The sequence below is a fragment of the Engraulis encrasicolus genome, chromosome 20, assembly GCF_034702125.1.
Source record: "Engraulis encrasicolus isolate BLACKSEA-1 chromosome 20, IST_EnEncr_1.0, whole genome shotgun sequence".
NCBI lineage: Eukaryota > Metazoa > Chordata > Actinopteri > Clupeiformes > Engraulidae > Engraulis > Engraulis encrasicolus.
In genome coordinates, this window is record NC_085876.1 from 40,418,631 (window position 1) to 40,436,676 (window position 18,046).

The 18,046-nt window shown below is 40.7% G+C and overlaps 2 protein-coding genes across 3 annotated transcripts; both read right to left on the bottom strand.

The window, feature by feature from the left end:
- Window positions 1-3,202: 3,202 nt before the first annotated feature.
- LOC134436633 (zinc-binding protein A33-like) lies at window positions 3,203-8,618 on the bottom strand. Of its 2 annotated transcripts, XM_063185945.1 has the most exons (7): window positions 8,223-8,618; window positions 8,019-8,114; window positions 7,603-7,898; window positions 6,890-6,924; window positions 5,684-5,711; window positions 5,478-5,596; window positions 3,203-4,430 (listed from the first exon to the last, which is right to left on the bottom strand). In XM_063185945.1, exons 1-7 carry the CDS (start codon window positions 8,616-8,618, stop codon window positions 3,886-3,888), a joined length of 1,515 nt encoding a protein of 504 aa, XP_063042015.1. In that variant the 3' UTR covers window positions 3,203-3,885. The 2 variants fall into 2 exon arrangements, with proteins under 2 accessions (XP_063042015.1, XP_063042016.1); XM_063185946.1 differs by lacking the exon at window positions 6,890-6,924 and having other exon boundaries at window positions 5,684-5,706; window positions 7,668-7,898.
- A 4,751-nt stretch (window positions 8,619-13,369) lies between these two features.
- LOC134436034 (zinc-binding protein A33-like) lies at window positions 13,370-16,528 on the bottom strand. The gene is made up of 7 exons (XM_063185064.1): window positions 16,497-16,528; window positions 15,692-16,093; window positions 15,500-15,595; window positions 15,147-15,377; window positions 14,610-14,632; window positions 14,406-14,524; window positions 13,370-13,914 (listed from the first exon to the last, which is right to left on the bottom strand). The coding sequence occupies exons 2-7, from the start codon at window positions 16,085-16,087 to the stop codon at window positions 13,370-13,372; spliced, it is 1,410 nt and encodes a 469-aa protein (XP_063041134.1). The 5' UTR covers window positions 16,088-16,093; window positions 16,497-16,528.
- Window positions 16,529-18,046: the final 1,518 nt, after the last annotated feature.

An 18,046-nucleotide genomic window follows, 5' to 3' on the forward strand; every position in this document is an offset into this window, starting at 1 on the left:
GGGGAGAGCACTGGTTGATTACTCCCCCCACCAACCTGGCGGGTCGGGAGTCGAACCGGCAACCTCTGGGATGCAAGTCTGACGCCCTAACCGCTCACCCATGACTGCCCATGTTATTGGCCTTCAGATGCAAACTGTTTTCACAGTTCATTTTCAGAAGTTTGCAAAACAATTGGTTGTGCTATAATAAACTTCATAGGCCGGGAGCCAGCTACACCCCTCAGGATGTTTTTTGCTATGTTTTTTTCACTATGAATTCCTGTTAGCCTATACCCTGGGCCATAACGAGTTGATAGGGACAACTCCCAACTCGGCCCCGTTTGGTCTCAGGGCCCAAAAAAACAACTTTTAAGGAAAATCTGCAGGCGAAATTATGTAGCTGCAAATATTAAGGTACTGCAACTCCAAAAATGGTCCTAGAACCCTGTACATTTACATGGGTCATCCTGTCACATAGGGGAACTAACCTGAAAAATGTTTCAGGGCTTGGGGCATTTCCTCTGTCAAATATCATCTTCAACATATCCAAAAAAGCTCAAAAAATGCTTTTCCGCCTGACAAATTGTCCTCATATTTGATCATTTTCAGCTCTGTTATGATATGCATTGATCCCTCAAATGTAAATAAAAAAACTGCCTAACATCCTGAGCTTCAATTTAAGTCCAAGAGGACCTTTCTAGCTAGAGTACAACAGCTGCTATGTCCAAAGTTATTCACTATGGCCTATCCGAAAATAGTCTACTGGCAATAGTCTGCTGGCATTATACAGGCATTCAGACACTTTCAGGCATAACCATTTCATATGGGACTATGAACATCAATTTCACATATGTTTGACCTTGAGTTGAAAATTGCTATGAATGAAAGTATGATGTGAATAGCATCAAAAGTAGCTAATGTTACCACCTATTGGTGGACTGTGAACAGGATGCCACACATGGTACTATTACACAAAAGGAATTAATCAAATGAGATGTTTTGAATTGTTTGTATGGTAAAACAGTAGTGTAGAATGTGAATAAGAACTTTTAATCATCATTTAATAATCCTCATTATCATCATCATCACTGTGATACAGACTGACAGATTTTTCATTATAAATCCCTGTAACATCTGATTTGAATTTAGTCACCCTCCTTACACAAGACTTTCTTCTCCAGAGATAATCCCTAGTGTCTGTTCATAGGATTTTTTCAACACATAAGGGATCAATAGCTGAAAAACACTTTCAAAACAGTCAACCGTGTTACTCAACTGTGTTACGGTTAACAGTGCAGGGGAATAAGTCGTTGAGGGAAAGAGACAGGGAAAGGCTGATCTCATGCAGCAGGACCTGGCCGTGCTCCTCTAGATGACCAGCGTGCTCCTGCTCCCCCAGTGGAGGATGGGGGAATGACAGCTGCTCAGCTGGTCTTTCTGCACCTCACGGACCCCCTGGCCTTTTCTGGGGTGGGCCCTAAATATATTGCAGATATGCTAGAGCAATATCATCCTAATACAGGGGTGTCAAACTCGAATTGACCAAGGGCCAAAATCAAAATATGGAACGAAGTCACGGGCCGAACTCAAGGTTTATTTTTAATAAATGGACTAAAATCGTGCAGACACGCACTTGATACTCATAGTTTAATTTCACACACACTGGCACATATTGTGTTGCATAGGAGTGTGAGTCGTGTCATTGGCCTGGACCATACTTCTGAGAAACATCAAATTTCATGTTCAAGTCTTGGTACACTGTACATTAATGATGTATGAGGGCCAACTGTAATACACATTTGAAATGATCTCGCAGGCCAAATAAAATGACTCCGCGGGCCAGATTTGGCCCCCGGGCCTGAGTTTGACACCCCTGTCCTAATAGGTGATATGGTCTTCAGAATCTCCTCTACTGGTTGTGCCTATAATAGTTGTCAAATCCAGGAGGGTGAAATGGCATTTAGGCATTATGCTGCCAAATGCTGGCATCAGCTCCTTGTCCAAATTATAACGGCCCCAACAGTATCATGTTTTTAAAAAGAAATTAAAAACAGCCTAATTTTTCATCTGCCTTTGGTCATAGCCACGTATACCATCTACACCAGGGGTCCCCAAACTTTTTTCTCTGGGGGCCACATTATCGTTCCTGACTGTGATCAGGGGCCGGCATCAATCATGAGGGCCTGTTATAACCATAATTTCTAACACAAGTGATTTGCAAAAGAAGTGAGTACTTCACATGTTTGAAATCCCTCAGATATTCCTTTCAATTCCTAATAACCATATACAAATAGCAAGGAAAGGTTAGAAAAAATTGGTGACTGACAGTTTATGAGAGATACAATAGAAATGGTAGGCCTGTTTATATTACAGTGAGATGAGAAAATATTAAGACAAGAACCTTCTGGTGATTCACACTAGGTTAGTTAAAATTAAACTGTTGGAAGGCCTGTTGATAAACAAAATATTTTTTATATTTTGTCATTTATTTATTTTTTTTCTGTGAGGATTGCTTCTTTGGGCCAGTTCAAATAGTGAGGTGCAGAGAGGTGGCGGGCCGGTCAAAGGGGTGTGGCCCCCGGGCCTTAGTTTGGGGACCACTGATCTACACTATACTTTCTACAATATCATTTTTCTCCTGTATTCTTTCTTTACTTTTTAGCACATTTATTGACAGTTATGTATGATAATGTGCTATAAAATTGATTGATTGACTGACTGATGGACTCACCAATAAAAAGCCTATTACAGACATTATGACACCACATGATGGGAGTTTCCTTTCTCTCTCTGCTGCTGTCCTCTGCTGGATACAGGTGGTAGTGGCTTTCTTTGCAGACAGGACAGCTTACTGGTTACAGGTCTTTGGTTACAGCTCACCCAACAAGTGGTCTTGACTCGTTTGGATCTGACCTCGCGCCCTCTCCTCTTGCTCGCATCCTCGTCGTGCTTCACTGATACCCCACCTCTGTGACGAAAACAATTATGTTTCCCCGCTGTCAGCATAAGCACAACTTTTGGGCAGGGATGGGCAAAGATACAACTAAATGTAGGCTATTTCCAAATACAATACAAAATACCCAACAGTAAAGTGTTATAAATAAGATACAAAATACAAAACAGTAACTGTATGAATGATCAAAATACTGTATTTTGCCTTTTCAAATACACAAAGTACAACAGAAACATCACGCAACATGCAAATGAGTTTGACTCTTTGGTGTAGTGGTTGAGCCCCAGTTTTGTATTCTGTTTCATTGAACACATTTATCATATTGAAATGGAGATGCTGCTTCAAAAGCTCAATGAAAGATGCAATCAGAAATTAAAGACAAAGTGTAATTTTAACCCAAAAAAAAGTTTTTCAGAATCAAATACATTCTTGTCATGAAAAATTGTCAAATTGGCCTGTAAGCTTTCACTAATGTCTGACCCTGTATTGGTGGCCCAGATCATTATGCCATTGTGTACAACAATTATAAAGGCCTATAACATGACACAGCATGACAATATCAGCACAAGTCTTACATCAACAAATAGTGAACGTGCATGCATGTAGATGCACACATATCCTCATACAAACCCTAACATGAACGTGCTCACACACTTTTGTTTCAAATGTTGACGCTAAGTTTACCTGATGACATATTTCATAAAGGAGACAAATCCCCATTTTAGGAATTCATATCATCTGCATGATCAGCAGATCAGCAGATGATTTCAACGAGTGGTCGTTAATTGTAAACACACACACACACACACACACACACACACACACACACACACACACACACACACACACACACACACACACACACACATACACACACACACACACTCACACACACACACACACACACACACACACACACACACACACACACACACAGACAGAGAGAGAGAGCTCTATCTGTGCTGCTCTACTCTTATCGAGGTCTTCACTGGTAGCATCCTCAGAGGACATACTTTAGAAATAGTATTAAAATATGGAAACATTCTCTCAGTGAAAGTGTGTGTGAAGGTGTGTAAATGTGTGTTATTATCGGGGTCAGAGAATGACAGCTTTCCTCTGTCCCAGTCCAGCTGCACTCTGATCCTCTGGGGTTTCTTCTCCACTGTGAGAAGAGTGTTGGGCTGTGGTGGGGCATACGCTCTATATTTACCATCATCATAATACACACACAACCACCCACTCAAGGATGTGAAGTCTCCCTTCCTCTGGAGAGACTCTGCCATCACACCCACACCCCACCTTGTGTTGTCCCCAACCTCCACATCCCAGCAGTGTGTCCCTGAGTTAAAGCCCTCAGAGCCCAGGAGACACCAATACTCATCAAATCTCTCTGGATTATCAGGCAGCTGCTGTTCCTCATCAACACGCCTCACACTGGTCAGATCCTCGGACAGGATCAGTTCTGGGAGTGCAGTGTTGGGGTCCAGAGTAACAGGAGCTGCAGAGAGGTAGTATAGGGAGTCATATATAACAGTAGTATTCCTGATAGTGTAGTATAGTCATATATAACAGTAGTATTCCTGATAGTGTAGTATAGGGAGTCATATATAACAGTTTCCTGATAGTGTAGTATAGAGTCATATATAACAGTAGTATTCCTGATAGTGTAGTATAGAGTCATATATAACAGTAGTATTCCTGATAGTGTAATATAGTATAGAGCAGGGCTATTCAATGGGAGGCCCGAGGGCCACATGCGGCCCAGATGCAGTCCACGTGTGGCCAAGACATGGCCCCCAACTGAAGCGGTATACATTTCAGTTTTGTTACTGCAGTACAACACATTATTTGCTTGTGAATCTTCTGCTTGTCTTATACATTCACATTCAATGTGGTTAAGTTTTAGGTTAGAGGAACATGTTTAAAATTTGTTTGTGGACTACTGATTTTCAGTGGTAGTGATGTCTGAAAATGTGCGGCCCGACTGCAGTTCTTGGTTTCGAAATGTGACCCAGATGAAATTCTAATTGAATAGCCCTGGTATAGAGTCATATATAACAGTAGTATTCCTGATGGTGTAGAGTCATATATAACAGTAGTATTCCTGATGGTGTAGTATAGAGAGTCATATATAACAGTAGTATTCCTGATAGTGTATAGAGTCATATATAACAGTAGTATTCCTGATGGTGTAGTATAGAGAGTCATATATAACAGTAGTATTCCTGATAGTGTACAGAGTCATATATAACAGTAGTATTCCTGATTGTGCTGTAGAGGTGGTCTCACAGGACAGCGGAAGAGAGTCCAGGGAGGTGTGTATGTGTGTGCGTGTGATTGATCAAGTTGTAGGTTTGCTTGTACATTTGCATGTGTATGTGTGTCTGAGCATGTTTGTGTGCACCTGCGGGTGTGTATTTGCACAATTAGTTATGCGTACATATATTTGTGTGTGTGTGTGTGTGTGTGTGTGTGTGTGTGTGTGTGTGTGTGTGTGTGTGTGTGTGTGTGTGTGTGTGTGTGTGTGTGTGTGTGTACTACTTACTGAATTGAACAATCTCCTGCATTTTCTCCCAGACTCTGAACTTCAAGTTGCCTAGGTGCTTTGCCACATTGATCAGAGCTCCTGAAAGCTTCTCTGGATCCTGCAGTGTGCACTGGGCTCTGGAATAACATTCAGGAGTCAGTGCTGCTGTGTGGGTTTGGGTTCAGAACCACAGACAAGAGAGAGACAGGAGGCACATCACTCACCTTTTCACTGTGCTCTTGTAGTTCTGGAAAGAAATAGAATATTAAAATCACCTTGTCTTTTATGTATTTATTTTATTCATTGTTGTGAATTTTCATGCCTTTCAACACTGTGTGCCACATACCATTACAGACAATAATAATACCATAGAAACACACGTGCATATATGCTACAGTATGTGTATTTTGTATTATTCTGTTCTCAGTCTGTGAAGTTATCTTGTATTGGTTTCCTTTTTTTTCTAACACCTTTGTTGACCAACCCAGGTGAAAAACCCATATACTTAAAGTGTACTTTTTTTGACCGTACTTAGTACAAAGTGTACTATTTTCGGCGATTTAAAGTGCGCTTCATTGCACTATTAGTGCACTGAAGCACTACTAAAGCAGTACTTCAGCACACTTGCAGCACACTGAGGATGCTAAATTGGCACCGCTTTTGGACAACTTTAAGTGCACTGCAAGCATACTTTTGAAAGTATGCTCCAAACACGCTTTTCATGCATTCGTATGGCATTAAGAGTGTGCTTGAGTACGCTTCTATAACATTTTATTGTTACTAGAAGTTCAATAAAAGTATATTAACTTCATGCTTCTTTGGACTACATTGGAACATTTTAAGTCTGTAAAAAGTATGTCATATTAAGTATTGTAAATATATAACAGGTATGCTTGAAGTATATTTACAGTACACTCCCAAGTACATGAAATAATATAAATGTAATACTACAATCCATGCTGGTCCCCAGAGCTTGTACATTACACACAGCCACATGTCACAGTAGTGATACAGTATGCATGCCTAGCTCAGCTGACATTTACAGTCATTGCATCGTTACAGAGATTTCAGATACACATTTCACTTTATTTCAATCTTGTTCCAACTTCCTGTAGTTATTCACTTGAATAGATCACTAATGATGGCCTTCTATTGTTTGAACAACTAGTTCCAACTTACCTCCCACCATAATATCATAGGAAGTGTGAGCCTATATATACCAGAACATATACGTGACCATCATAATGACGGTGGGAACATGGTCATTTTTTGTGTACCACTTTAAAATTTTAAAACTCCTACAATAAACACAGAATATAACAATGAGTAACATTTTCATGCAAACCAAAAATATTCCTTCAGGATAAATGGCTTTCTGTTTGAGAAATTTAGCTCCAAGAAGTGCATTGCATGATGGGACATGTATGATGGTGCATGATGGGTAAATGCACTTTGTGTAAGCACACTTTAAAGATATTTGGGTGAAGTACAATCATGGTGCACTTAGAAAAAGTGTACTTGCAATATGTTAAAGCGATTTACTTTAAAGCGCACTATAGAAATCACACTTCAAAGACATTGGGGTGAAGTGTAATCATATTACACTTTAAAAAAGTACAATTGCAATATGTTATTAAAAAATACACTTTTAGTAAGTTCACTATTAGAACACTATTAGTATTCCTCTAAATACACTTTAGCCAAACATCTTCGAAGTCCACTTGAAGTATGGTTCGCTAAGTGTACTTTCTTTGAGAGCAACTTAATTACATCTAATTTTAAGTACACTTTAAATAAGCATATTGGAAACATACTTTTTCTTAGCACAAAAAGCACGAGTGCACTTTTAACATGCTAAGTACACTTCAGTCATACTTTTATTGTACTAAATTGAACCACTTTTTCACCTGGGAAAGTAACTAGTGGGGTCAACAGGTTACTGGTATGTTGGAAAGTTTAGAAAGAAAAGATATGATATCATGATTGGGCACATCTCATTATTTTAAAATAGCAAAAGCATTGATTCTAACGCCTCTGCTGCAGTAATTTCATATTGTGTGCATACATGTGTCTGGTTCATTACAAACAAACTAAACATGTCAGAGCCGTACAGACTCACGCACAGGCAACCCAAGGTACCTACAGGTACCCACAGGCAGGCGAAAGCACAATAATAATCTCATTGCCTAAAGACGGAGTGTAACCTACCTGCAGGAAAGTGACATCATCAGCTTCCATCTCCTCTTCTATGGCTCTGATTGATTCTGAAAGAGATGAGATCTCTCTGCTCATCTTCTCTATCTTCTTCTTCATCATCTGACTCTTCTGCTCCTCTTCCTCCCTCAGTGCAGCTATCCTGGCTGCCTCTTCATTTCGTAGAAACTGATGAAGCTTCTCAAACTCCTCCTTGATCTGCTTCTCAGTGGTATGGACCTGGGTCTAAAAACAAAAAAAAACATAACAGTAACCCAACACAAATGAATGTCATAATTACTCAGGTAAATTTGTAATAAATCTCCAACCCCTCAAGTGAACATCTTTCTCTGAAACATGTCTCACCTTAATGTGAGTTGCAGTTTGGTCACAGAGGAGTTTAACTTCTTCTAATTTCTTCAGTTTCCCTTGTAAAGGCTGCAATTTGATCTTGAGCTCTTCCTGGAAAAAAGATCACTATTTTAGGCCACAGTAAATAATAATTGCTAAATTGCATTTGTAGTAAAGGGGTTAGGTTACTGCACACCATTTTCACTACTAGATTCTCACCTTGTGTTCAAGTGCTGCTTCATCTATGGGACTGAAGATGTGATTTTTATGTTTCTTTGAGTCTCTGCAAACCAAACACACTGTTTCTTGGTCCTCCAGACAGAAGAGCTTGAGTTTCGCACTATGCTGAAGGCAGAGCACATCAGACCCTGCTGAAGCTCTCTGACTCCTCTCTTGTAGGAAGGTCTCACACAGGTTCCTTAACGCCATGTTGGGTAGATCAAAGTCTTTTGAGCATTTCCTCCTGCAGTAGGGGCATTCTCTGCATCCCTTCCCCTCCCAGAACTGCTGCAGACAGGCCTTACACGCACTGTGAGCACACGTCAGTATGACAGGATCCTTGTAGATGTCACAGCACACAGGACAGGTGAGATCTTCTTCGAACTTTGATGCCATTGTCTCCTTCACAAGACAAAACAGTAAAACATCACCACCTGCATGAGAGGACACTACTGGTCACTGATGAGGGGCTATTCAACAGTTCATCTGCATCTGTGTGTGTGTGTGTGTGAGAGAGAGACAGAGAGGTGTGTTGCAGTGCAATCAATGGCCACTAGATGAAATCATGACACAAGCTGATCACATATTATATGAATTCATAAAATGTGAAGTTTCATTCTTACAGAACAGTAGGCCTACATCAGATGCATTTTAAATAAGTTTCAACATGTGACAGAAAACAGTGCAACAATTCCAAAGTTTTCAATCAAGGTTTGAGTTCATACTACGCACTCCAGCTCATTTACTTCACTTTTGATTTTGTGAAAATAACAAACACTTTCCAAGTTTTAACTCTAAATGATCAACTATAAATATCCCCAGTTCATTCTGCAAGCAGTGAAACACAACAAAAACTACTTCTATTCAATCAAAGGTGTCACTTACCGTACCTGTTCAAGTGTTACGGAGGAAAAGGTGCCGTCTGTACCTCAGCCTTCACTTCCTCATTCTCAAAGGAGGGCAAGGGACAGGGGAAGAGGGAGGGACTCAGACAGGCAGAAGCAGGTAGGTACAAAACATAGTAGAAGCCTATATTATATATAAATATATCAATTATATAGTTCTGTTGAGGTTTGGCAAGAGTTTTAATAAGAAAAAGTGAAAAACTTAAACAGTGGGCAGTCAGTTCTCACTGTGTGTGTGTGTGTGTGTGTGTGTGTGTGTGTGTGTGTGTGTGTGTGTGTGTGTGTGTGTGTGTGTGTGTGTGTGTGTGTGTGTGTGTGTGTGTGTGTGTGTGTGTGTGTGTGTGTGTGTGTGTGTGTGTGTGTGTGCGTGCGCGTGCGCGCGTGTGTGAATGCATGCGTGCATGTGAGTGTCTTGCCGTAGGCAACAACTAATGGCCACTGGATTAATGTCACCAGCTGATCAGGAACATATGAATTCACCATATGGGGACGTTCCTTTCCAAAATATTACATTACTCCAACCTAATTGCAATATTTGAACCAAAACAGTGCTAGAAAATGCCACAATAGCTGAAGTTTAAAGTACTTATGGTACACCAGCTCTCTGCACCTGGTGCAGCCCGTTTACGATCATATTGACTTGGTGGAATAAGAAACTATATTAATTGTATTAATAGTTGTAAATGTATTAATATAAACATGCCCCGTTCATTTTGCTTGCCATTAAACAAAAGGAAAAAGTCTTTTATTAAAGAAAAAAGCGTCACATACCTGTTCAGTCTTATGGAGGAAAAGGTGCTCTCTGTACCTTAGTCTTCACTTCCTCATTATCTAAGGAGGGCAAGGGAGAGGGGAAGAGGGAGGGACTCAGACAGGCAGAAGCAGCAGGCACTGTACTGTCTAAGGCAGTGGTTCTCAAACTTTTTGTGTGAAGTAGGCCTACCCCCTGAGAAAATATTGAGCTCTCCGAGTATCACCTTGACAACCAACATTAGAATATCACAGTAAAGGCCTTCCATATTCACTTTTGCCAGTCAATACAGGAGAGGTTCATAATGGCATTCCAAGTACCACCAGAAATGTCTCAAGTACCGCCAGTGGTACCACAGTTTGAGCACCACAGGTCTAAGGTATTCCACTGCAGGAGATAGTCAAGCAAACGTACTGTATGTCAGTAACATTAGCAAATCCTTCAAAGCAACTGATTAACCTTTTTGTCTCCTTAATCTCCTTAAAGTTTCCAAATATTTCCAACACAAAAGAACCCATTTTGACATTCCAAATTTCTGGGGGTTTTCACAACAAGAAATAATACATGACTGAGCTACATGAGTTATAAGGCAGTAAACCTATAGATATTTATGACTTAAGATATTTATGATTTAAGATATATTATATTTCTAAAATTGTAAAAAGAAAATATTGACTAGCTATGTTTTTATTAATTATTCTCCATAGTTGAAAACACTGTCTTAATGTCACATATAGATCTTTGAAAATAGAAGGTTTTGGTGTGAGAAGGTGACATGTCACATGGTGCCAAACTATCGCGGGATGAATGCGACTGCAGACAGACCTTGCAACTCCCGCAGTTGCTTATCTCCGTCTGCAAGAGTGTGCAGACCGCCTCCGAGGTCACGCGCCCATGGACTGGTAGGCCAACAACTCACTCACGTGTGTGTGTGTATGCTCCCCACTTCAGCTCCTCCTCTCCACCTATCCCTCCACACCTCACACATGGTGTGTTAAAATGTTTTAAAATGTTTATTTTTTTAATTTATTTTATCTTTTTCCCAGAAATAACTATCACACATACACACACACACACACACACACACACACACACACACACACACACACACACACACACTCAGCTGGGTTGGCAGCAGAGGGAAAGAGACAGGGAAAGGCTCATCTCATGCTGCCACATGCGGCATCAGCTCCTTCTCCAAATTATAATGGCCCCAACAGTATCATGTTTTTAAAAAGAAATTAAAAACAGCCTAATTTTTTATCTGCCTTTGGTCATAGCCACATATACCATCTACACTATACTTTCTACAATATAATTTTCTCCTGTATTCTTTCTTTACTTTTTAGCACATTTTATTGACAGTTATGTATGATAATGTGCTATAAAATTGATTGATTGACTGACTGATGGACTCACCAATAAAAAGCCTATTACAGACATTATGACATTACATGATAGGAGTTTCCGTTCTCTCTCTGCTGCTGCCCTCTGCTGGATACAAGTGGTAGTGACTTTCTTTGCAGACAGGACAGCTTACAGGTTACAGGTCTTTGGTTACAGCTCACCCAACAAGTGGTCGTGACTCGTTTTTATCTGACCTCCCATCCTCTCCTCCTCGTCGTGCTTCACTGATACCCCACCTCTGTGACGAAAACAATTATGTTTCCCCGCTGTCAGCATAAGCACAACTTTTGGGCAAGGATGGGCAAAGATACAACTAAATGTAGGCTATTCCCAAATACAATACAAAATACCCAACAGTAAAGTGTTATAAATAAGATACAAAATACAAAACAGTAACTGTATGCATGATCAAAATACTGTATTTTGCCTTTTCAAATACACAAAGTACAACAGAAACATCATGCAACATGCAAATGAGCCTGGCTCTTTGGTGTAGTGGTTGAGCCCCAGTTTTGTATTCTGTTTCATTGAACACATTTATCATATTGAAATGGAGATGCTGCTTCAAAAGCTCAATGAAAGATGCAATCAGAAATTAAAGACAAAGTGTAATTTTAACAAAAAAAAATGTTTTTCAGAATGAAATACATTCTTGTCATAAAAGATTGTCAACTTGGCCTGTAAGCTTTCACTAATGTCTGATCCTGTATTGGTGGCCCAGATCATTATGCCATTGTGTACAACAATTATAAAGGCCTATAACATGACACAGCATGACAATATCAGCACAAGTCTTACATCAACAAATAGTGAACGTGCATGCATGTAGATGCACACATATCCTCATACAAACCCTAACATGAACGTGCTCACACACTTTTGTTTCAAATGTTGACGCTAAGTTTACCTGATGACATATTTCATAAAGGAGACAAATCCCCATTTTAGGAATTCATATCATCTGCATGATCAGCAGATCAGCAGATGATTTCAACGAGTGGTCGTTAATTGTAAACACACACACACACACACACACACACACACACACACACACACACACACACACACACACACACACACACACACACACACACACACACACACAGGTGGGAGACGTGACGCCTTGTTTTTTTGTAACATTGGTTAAAAACCTACACAACTGTTATTTTCCTTTAAAAAACAAATGTCAATTGGTACATTATGTTTCATATTAGTCTTGGATGAGAAGAAACATTTTTGTTAAGATTTATGTAAAGGTTTATATGTTAAATTTCCTGCGGTGTGACTGTAACATTAATGAAACAATATATAATAATATATATATAAATTAACCAACAACATTTTGAATAATGTATGAAGCATTTGGCATGATTGCATAAATCTTAACTTTAGATTAAGATATGTGAATGTGGAAAAAACTCAAGACAGTAATATTAACTACAAGTTCAATTTCGTAACACAAATTGCGTCCTGTGGGGTGACATGTATGTCAATGTTTGTGAATGGGCAGCTGCAAGGCCAACTACAAGGGTCTTAAAGACTGGCTCCTAACCAGTCAGTACCTCAGTTATTGGAGAGTGCTGTGGAAGTTTAAGGTGACTCTCAACCTCTTAATATGTCTTCATATTGCAATCTTTCTGTCACGCAATGCTTAGGTTCATTTTATGGTGTCCTGTGGTGTGACTGCTCTTATAGGAGGAAAAAAAGTTTTTTTTATGAATGAAAACACATATTAAGATTAAACACAATATCATTATCAAGTTAGCATGAGCTCAGATGTCAGTCATGTATACAAAAGGATTAAAATGCCCATAATGCAGTGAATTCCCTGTGGTGTGACTCAATTTTCCTGCAGTGTGACATGCCTATGCTATGTGTTGATGCAGGACACATTTTCCCAAAAATGGCAAAAATAAGGTGAAATTCCACAGACCACTAAGTGCTTTATTTTTTTCTATTTTTTTCCAATTTTTATCCATCATTTTTTTCAGGAATTTGAAAAACTTTTTTTTTTTTGCGTTTCGCCCTTAAACGTCAACCACACACACACACACACACACACACACACACACAGAGAGAGAGCTCTATCTGTGCTGCTCTACTCTTATCGAGGTCTTCACTGGTAGCATCCTCAGAGGACATACTTTAGAAATAGTATTCAAATATGGAAACAATCTCTCAGTGAAAGTGTGTGTGAAGGTGTGTAAATGTGTGTTATTATCAGGATCAGAGAATGACAGCTTTCCTCTGTCCCAGTCCAGCTGCACTCTGATCCTCTGGGGTTTCTGCTTCATTGTGAGGAGAGTGGAGGGCTGTGGTGGGGCATACGCTCTATATTTACCATAATCATAATACACATTCCACCACCCACTCAAGGATAAGAAGTCTCCCTTCCTCTGGAGAGACTCTGCCATCACACCCACACTCCAATATGTGTTGTCCCCAACCTCCACATCCCAGCAGTGTGTCCCTGAGTTAAAGCCCTCAGAGCCCAGGAGACAGCGATACTTATCAACTCTCTCTGGATTACCAGGAAGCTGCTGTTTCTCATCAACATGTCTCACACTGGTCAGATCCTCAGACAGGATCAGTTCTGGGTGTGCAGTGTTGGGGTCCAGAGTAACAGGAGCTGCAGAGAGGAAGAAAACACACAGAAGCTGAACAATAAAGATGCGTTCAGGACGACAAAGACCTGTGCCAGTGCCCCTTCCTGCACCTAATGTCGAAACGAAAGTCTGAACGTGTGGGTCCAGAAAGTTGGTTTGCGATGTGAACTGAAAAACACTTGTTTCTTCCTCTGCGTACCATGACAACAATGTGGACGTCAGCAGGATTATCTGGGTAAAAATGGTCACATGCAGAACAGTGCCGAACCCGGTATGACCGTGTTTGTGTGTGTTGTGGGGAAGGGACAGGGGCATGCCTGATGAGGCGTGTGTGTGTGTGTGTGTGTGTGTGTGTGTGTGTGTGTGTGTGCGTGCGTGTGTTTGTGCGTGTGTGTGTGTGTGTGTGTGTGTGTGTGTGTGTGTGTGTGTGTGTGTGTGTGTGTGTGTGTGTGTGTGTGTGTGTGTGTGTGTGTGTGTGTGTGTGTGTGTGTGTGTGTGTGTGTGTACTACTTACTGAACTGAACAATCTCCTGCATTTTCTCCCAGACTCTGAACTTCAAGTTGCCCAGGTGCTTTGCCACATTGATCAGAGCTCCTGAAAGCTTCTCTGGATTCTGCTGTGTGCACTGGGCTCTGGAATAACATTCAGGAGTCAGTGCTGCTGTGGGTTTGGGTTCAGAACCACAGACAAGAGAGAGACAGGAGGCACATCACTCACCTTTTCACTGTGCTCTTGTAGTTCTGGAAATAAATAGAATATTGTTAAAACCACCTTGTTTTGCATTTATTTTATTCATTTTGTGAATCACATTCATCAATACCATGCATTTCAACACTCTGTACCACATACTTAAGCAGACAAGTAATGACATATATACATGTGTATTATGTGTTATCCTGTAATATTCTCAGTCTGTGAAGCGATCTGTTGATTTCTTTTTACTAACAGCTCTGTTCACCACAGTAGCTGATGGACAAACAAAGACTGAAAAGGTTACTGGTATTGTGATGGGAGGTTCAAAAAGAAAATATACTGTATGATTTTATGATTCAGCACATTTCATACCTGTTTTAAAATGCCAAACCATTGATTCTAATGCAGTTTCATACAAGTGTGTCTGATTTACTACAAACAAAAAATTATAATACAGGTATGACAGACGCACAAACTCACACACAGCCGGACAACCCAAGGTACCTACCGGCACGCGAAAGCACAATAATAATCTCATTGCCTAGACGGAGTGTAACCTACCTGCAGGAAAGTGACATCATCAGCTTCCATCTCCTCTTCTATGGCTCTGATTGATCCTGAAAGAGATGAGATCTCTCTGCTCAGCTTTTCAATCTTCTCCTTCATCATCTGAGTCTTCTGCTCCTCTTCCTCCCTCAGTGCAGATATCCTGGCGGCCTCTTCATCTCGTAGAAACTGGTGAAGCTTCTCAAACTCCTCCTTGATCTGCTTCTCAGTGGTATGGACCTGGGTCTAAAAACAAAAAAAAACATATAATAATAACACAGCACAAATGAATGTCATAATTACTCAGGTACATTTGTAATAAATCTCCAACCCCTCAAGTGAACATGTTTCTCTGAAACATGTCTCACCTTAATGTGAGCTGCAGTTTGGTCACAGAGGAGTTTAACATCTTCTAATTTCTTCAGTTCCCCTTGTAAAGGCTGCAATTTGATCTTGAGCTCTCCCTGAAAGGAATGATCATTATTTAGGCCACAATATCAAAACAATAATCACTAAATTAATAAAGGGATTAGGTACCATTTTCACTAGTAGATTCTCACCTTGTGTTCAGGTGCTGCTTCATCTATGGGCCTAATGTTGTGATTTTTGTGTTTCTTTGAGTCTCGACAAACCCAGCACACTGTTTCTTTATCGTCCAAACAGAAGGCCTTGAGTTTCTCACTGTGCAGACTGCAGAGCACCTCAGACCCTGCTGAAGCTCTCTGACTCCTCTCCTGTAGGAAGGTCTCACACAGGTTCCTTAACGCAATGTTTGGGACATCAAAGTTTTTTGAGCATTTTCTCCTGCAGTAGGGACATTCTCTGCATCCTTTCCCCTCCCAGAACTGCCGCAGACAGGCCTTACACGCACTGTGAGCACACGTCAGTATGACAGGATCCTTGTAGATGTCACAGCACAAAGGACAAGTAAGATCTTCTTCAAAATTTGATGCCATTTTGTCCTATACAAAACAGTAAAACATAGTCATGGATACCTATTCCAATCCTTCATGAGAGATCCCTGCAGGTCACTGCCCAATTAGTAATGTACAGTCTTGGTCAGGTGTGTGTGTGTGTGTGTGTGTGTGTGTGTGTGTGTGTGTGTGTGTGTGTGTGTGTGTGTGTGTGTGTGTGTGTGTGTGTGTGTGTGTGTGTGTGTGTGTGTGTGTGTGTGTGTGTGTGTGTGTGTGTGTGTGTGTGTGTGTTGCAGTAGGCCTACAACTAATGATCACTAGATGAAAGCATGTTGCCAGCTGATCATGCACATTAGCCCAATTCATAAAATGGGGACTTGTTTCCTTTCCAAAATATTACCTCAGATTTCATTTGAATCAAAACAGGGCAAGACAATTTGAAAGTACTTACGATACACCAGCCTTCGACACTTGTTGCAGCCTGTTTACTTCCACTTTTGATTTGGTGGAATAAAAAACAATATCAAAGTTTTAACTGTATTAATGGAATACAATTGTAAATGTATTAATATAAACATGCCCCGTTCATTCTGCAAGTCGTTAAAGAAAAGCAAAAAATCTTCTATTTAAGAAAAAAGTGTCACAAACGTGTTGAAGCGTTACAGGGGAAAGAGCTGCCCTATGTACGTGCCTTAGCCGTCACTTCCTCATTCTTAGAGGAGGAAGAGGGGAAGAGGGAGGGACTCAGAGAGGCAGAAGCAGGGGTGTAGTGGGCGCGGTACGCGGGGGTACGCGGTTCACCCACTTCTCCTGAAGTGAGATTTAAAAAAAATCTTCTGCCAATGTTTGAAGACAAAATGGGATGATCACATAGCATTATTACAGGTGATTGACCAAACAGATGGAAACGGAGAAGCAATGGCGGTAGATTAAGGACAGTAGGGGGTTTTGACATGATAAGTTGCCCAACTATTTGATGACTTTAAAAATCGCGTACCCCCACTTTAAAAATCCCCACTACACCACTGGGCAGAAGCAGCAGGCACTGTACCGTCCAAGGCAGGGGTATTCAATTAAAAGTCACTGAGGGCCAGTTTATCATATTCCTCACAATAATAGGGCCGAACGTAGATAGCGCGTCCATGTTTTCATTTTGTTCAGATCTTGCGGAGCCTTGCCATGCAGGGCCGGATCAGACCCTGCATGGGGCCTCCAATTGAATAGCCCTGGTCTAAGGTATTCCTCTCCTGGAGATAGCCAAGCTAATGTAGGTTAGTAACTTTGGCAAAACCTTCAAAGCAACTGATTTACTGTTTTCTCTCCTTAATCTGCTTAAAGTTTCCCAACCTTTCTTGTCACGGGACCCCATTTTGACATTCCAAATTTCTGGGGATTTTTTAATACATGACTGAGCTACATGAGTCATAAGGTATTAAACCTATAGATATTTATGACATCATGATTTATGATATATTATATTTCTATAATCGAAAAAACGTTCAAAGAAAATATTGACTAGTTATGTTTTTATTAATTTTTCTCCATAGTTGAAAACACTGTCTTAATGTCACGTATAGATCTTTGAAAATAGAAGGTTTTGGTGTGAGAAGGTGACATGTCAGATGGTGCCAAACTATCGCGGGATGAATGCGACTGCAGACGGACCTTGCAACCCCCGCAGTTGCTTATCCCCGTCTGCAAGAGTGTGCAGACCGCCTTCGAGGTCACGCGCCCATGGACTGGTTGGCCAACAACTCACTCTCGTGTGTGTGTGTAGCCTATGCTGCTCCCCACTTCAGCTCCTCCTCTCCATCTGTCCCTCCACACCTCACGCATGGTGTGTTAAAATGTTTTATTATATGGTTGTGACGTCATCTGTCGAATGCTCCATTCATTTCAACGGGGCTCCCCAACGTTCGGACGTCTGTTATTTTTCGATAACGGACGGGTTGGTCTATAACAGACCGTTGTCAATGGCAACAAGACTTTTCACTGCTAAAG

Coding starts and splice junctions, on each gene's coding strand:
- LOC134436034 (XM_063185064.1), bottom strand. CDS start 16,087: ATGGCATCAAATTTTGAAGAAGATCTTACTTGTCCTTTGTGCTGTGAC. Junction 14,525..14,609: donor TACAAGAGCACAGTGAAAAG/GTGAGTGATGTG, acceptor ATGTTATTCCAG/AGCCCAGTGCACACAGCAGA. Junction 13,915..14,405: donor GCAGGAGATTGTTCAGTTCA/GTAAGTAGTACA, acceptor TCCTCTCTGCAG/CTCCTGTTACTCTGGACCCC.
- LOC134436633 (XM_063185945.1), bottom strand. CDS start 8,618: ATGGCATCAAAGTTCGAAGAAGATCTCACCTGTCCTGTGTGCTGTGAC. Junction 5,712..6,889: donor TGCATTTACCCATCATGCAC/CATCATACATGT, acceptor ATTCTATTTCTT/TCCAGAACTACAAGAGCACA. Junction 4,431..5,477: donor GCAGGAGATTGTTCAATTCA/GTAAGTAGTACA, acceptor ACCTCTCTGCAG/CTCCTGTTACTCTGGACCCC.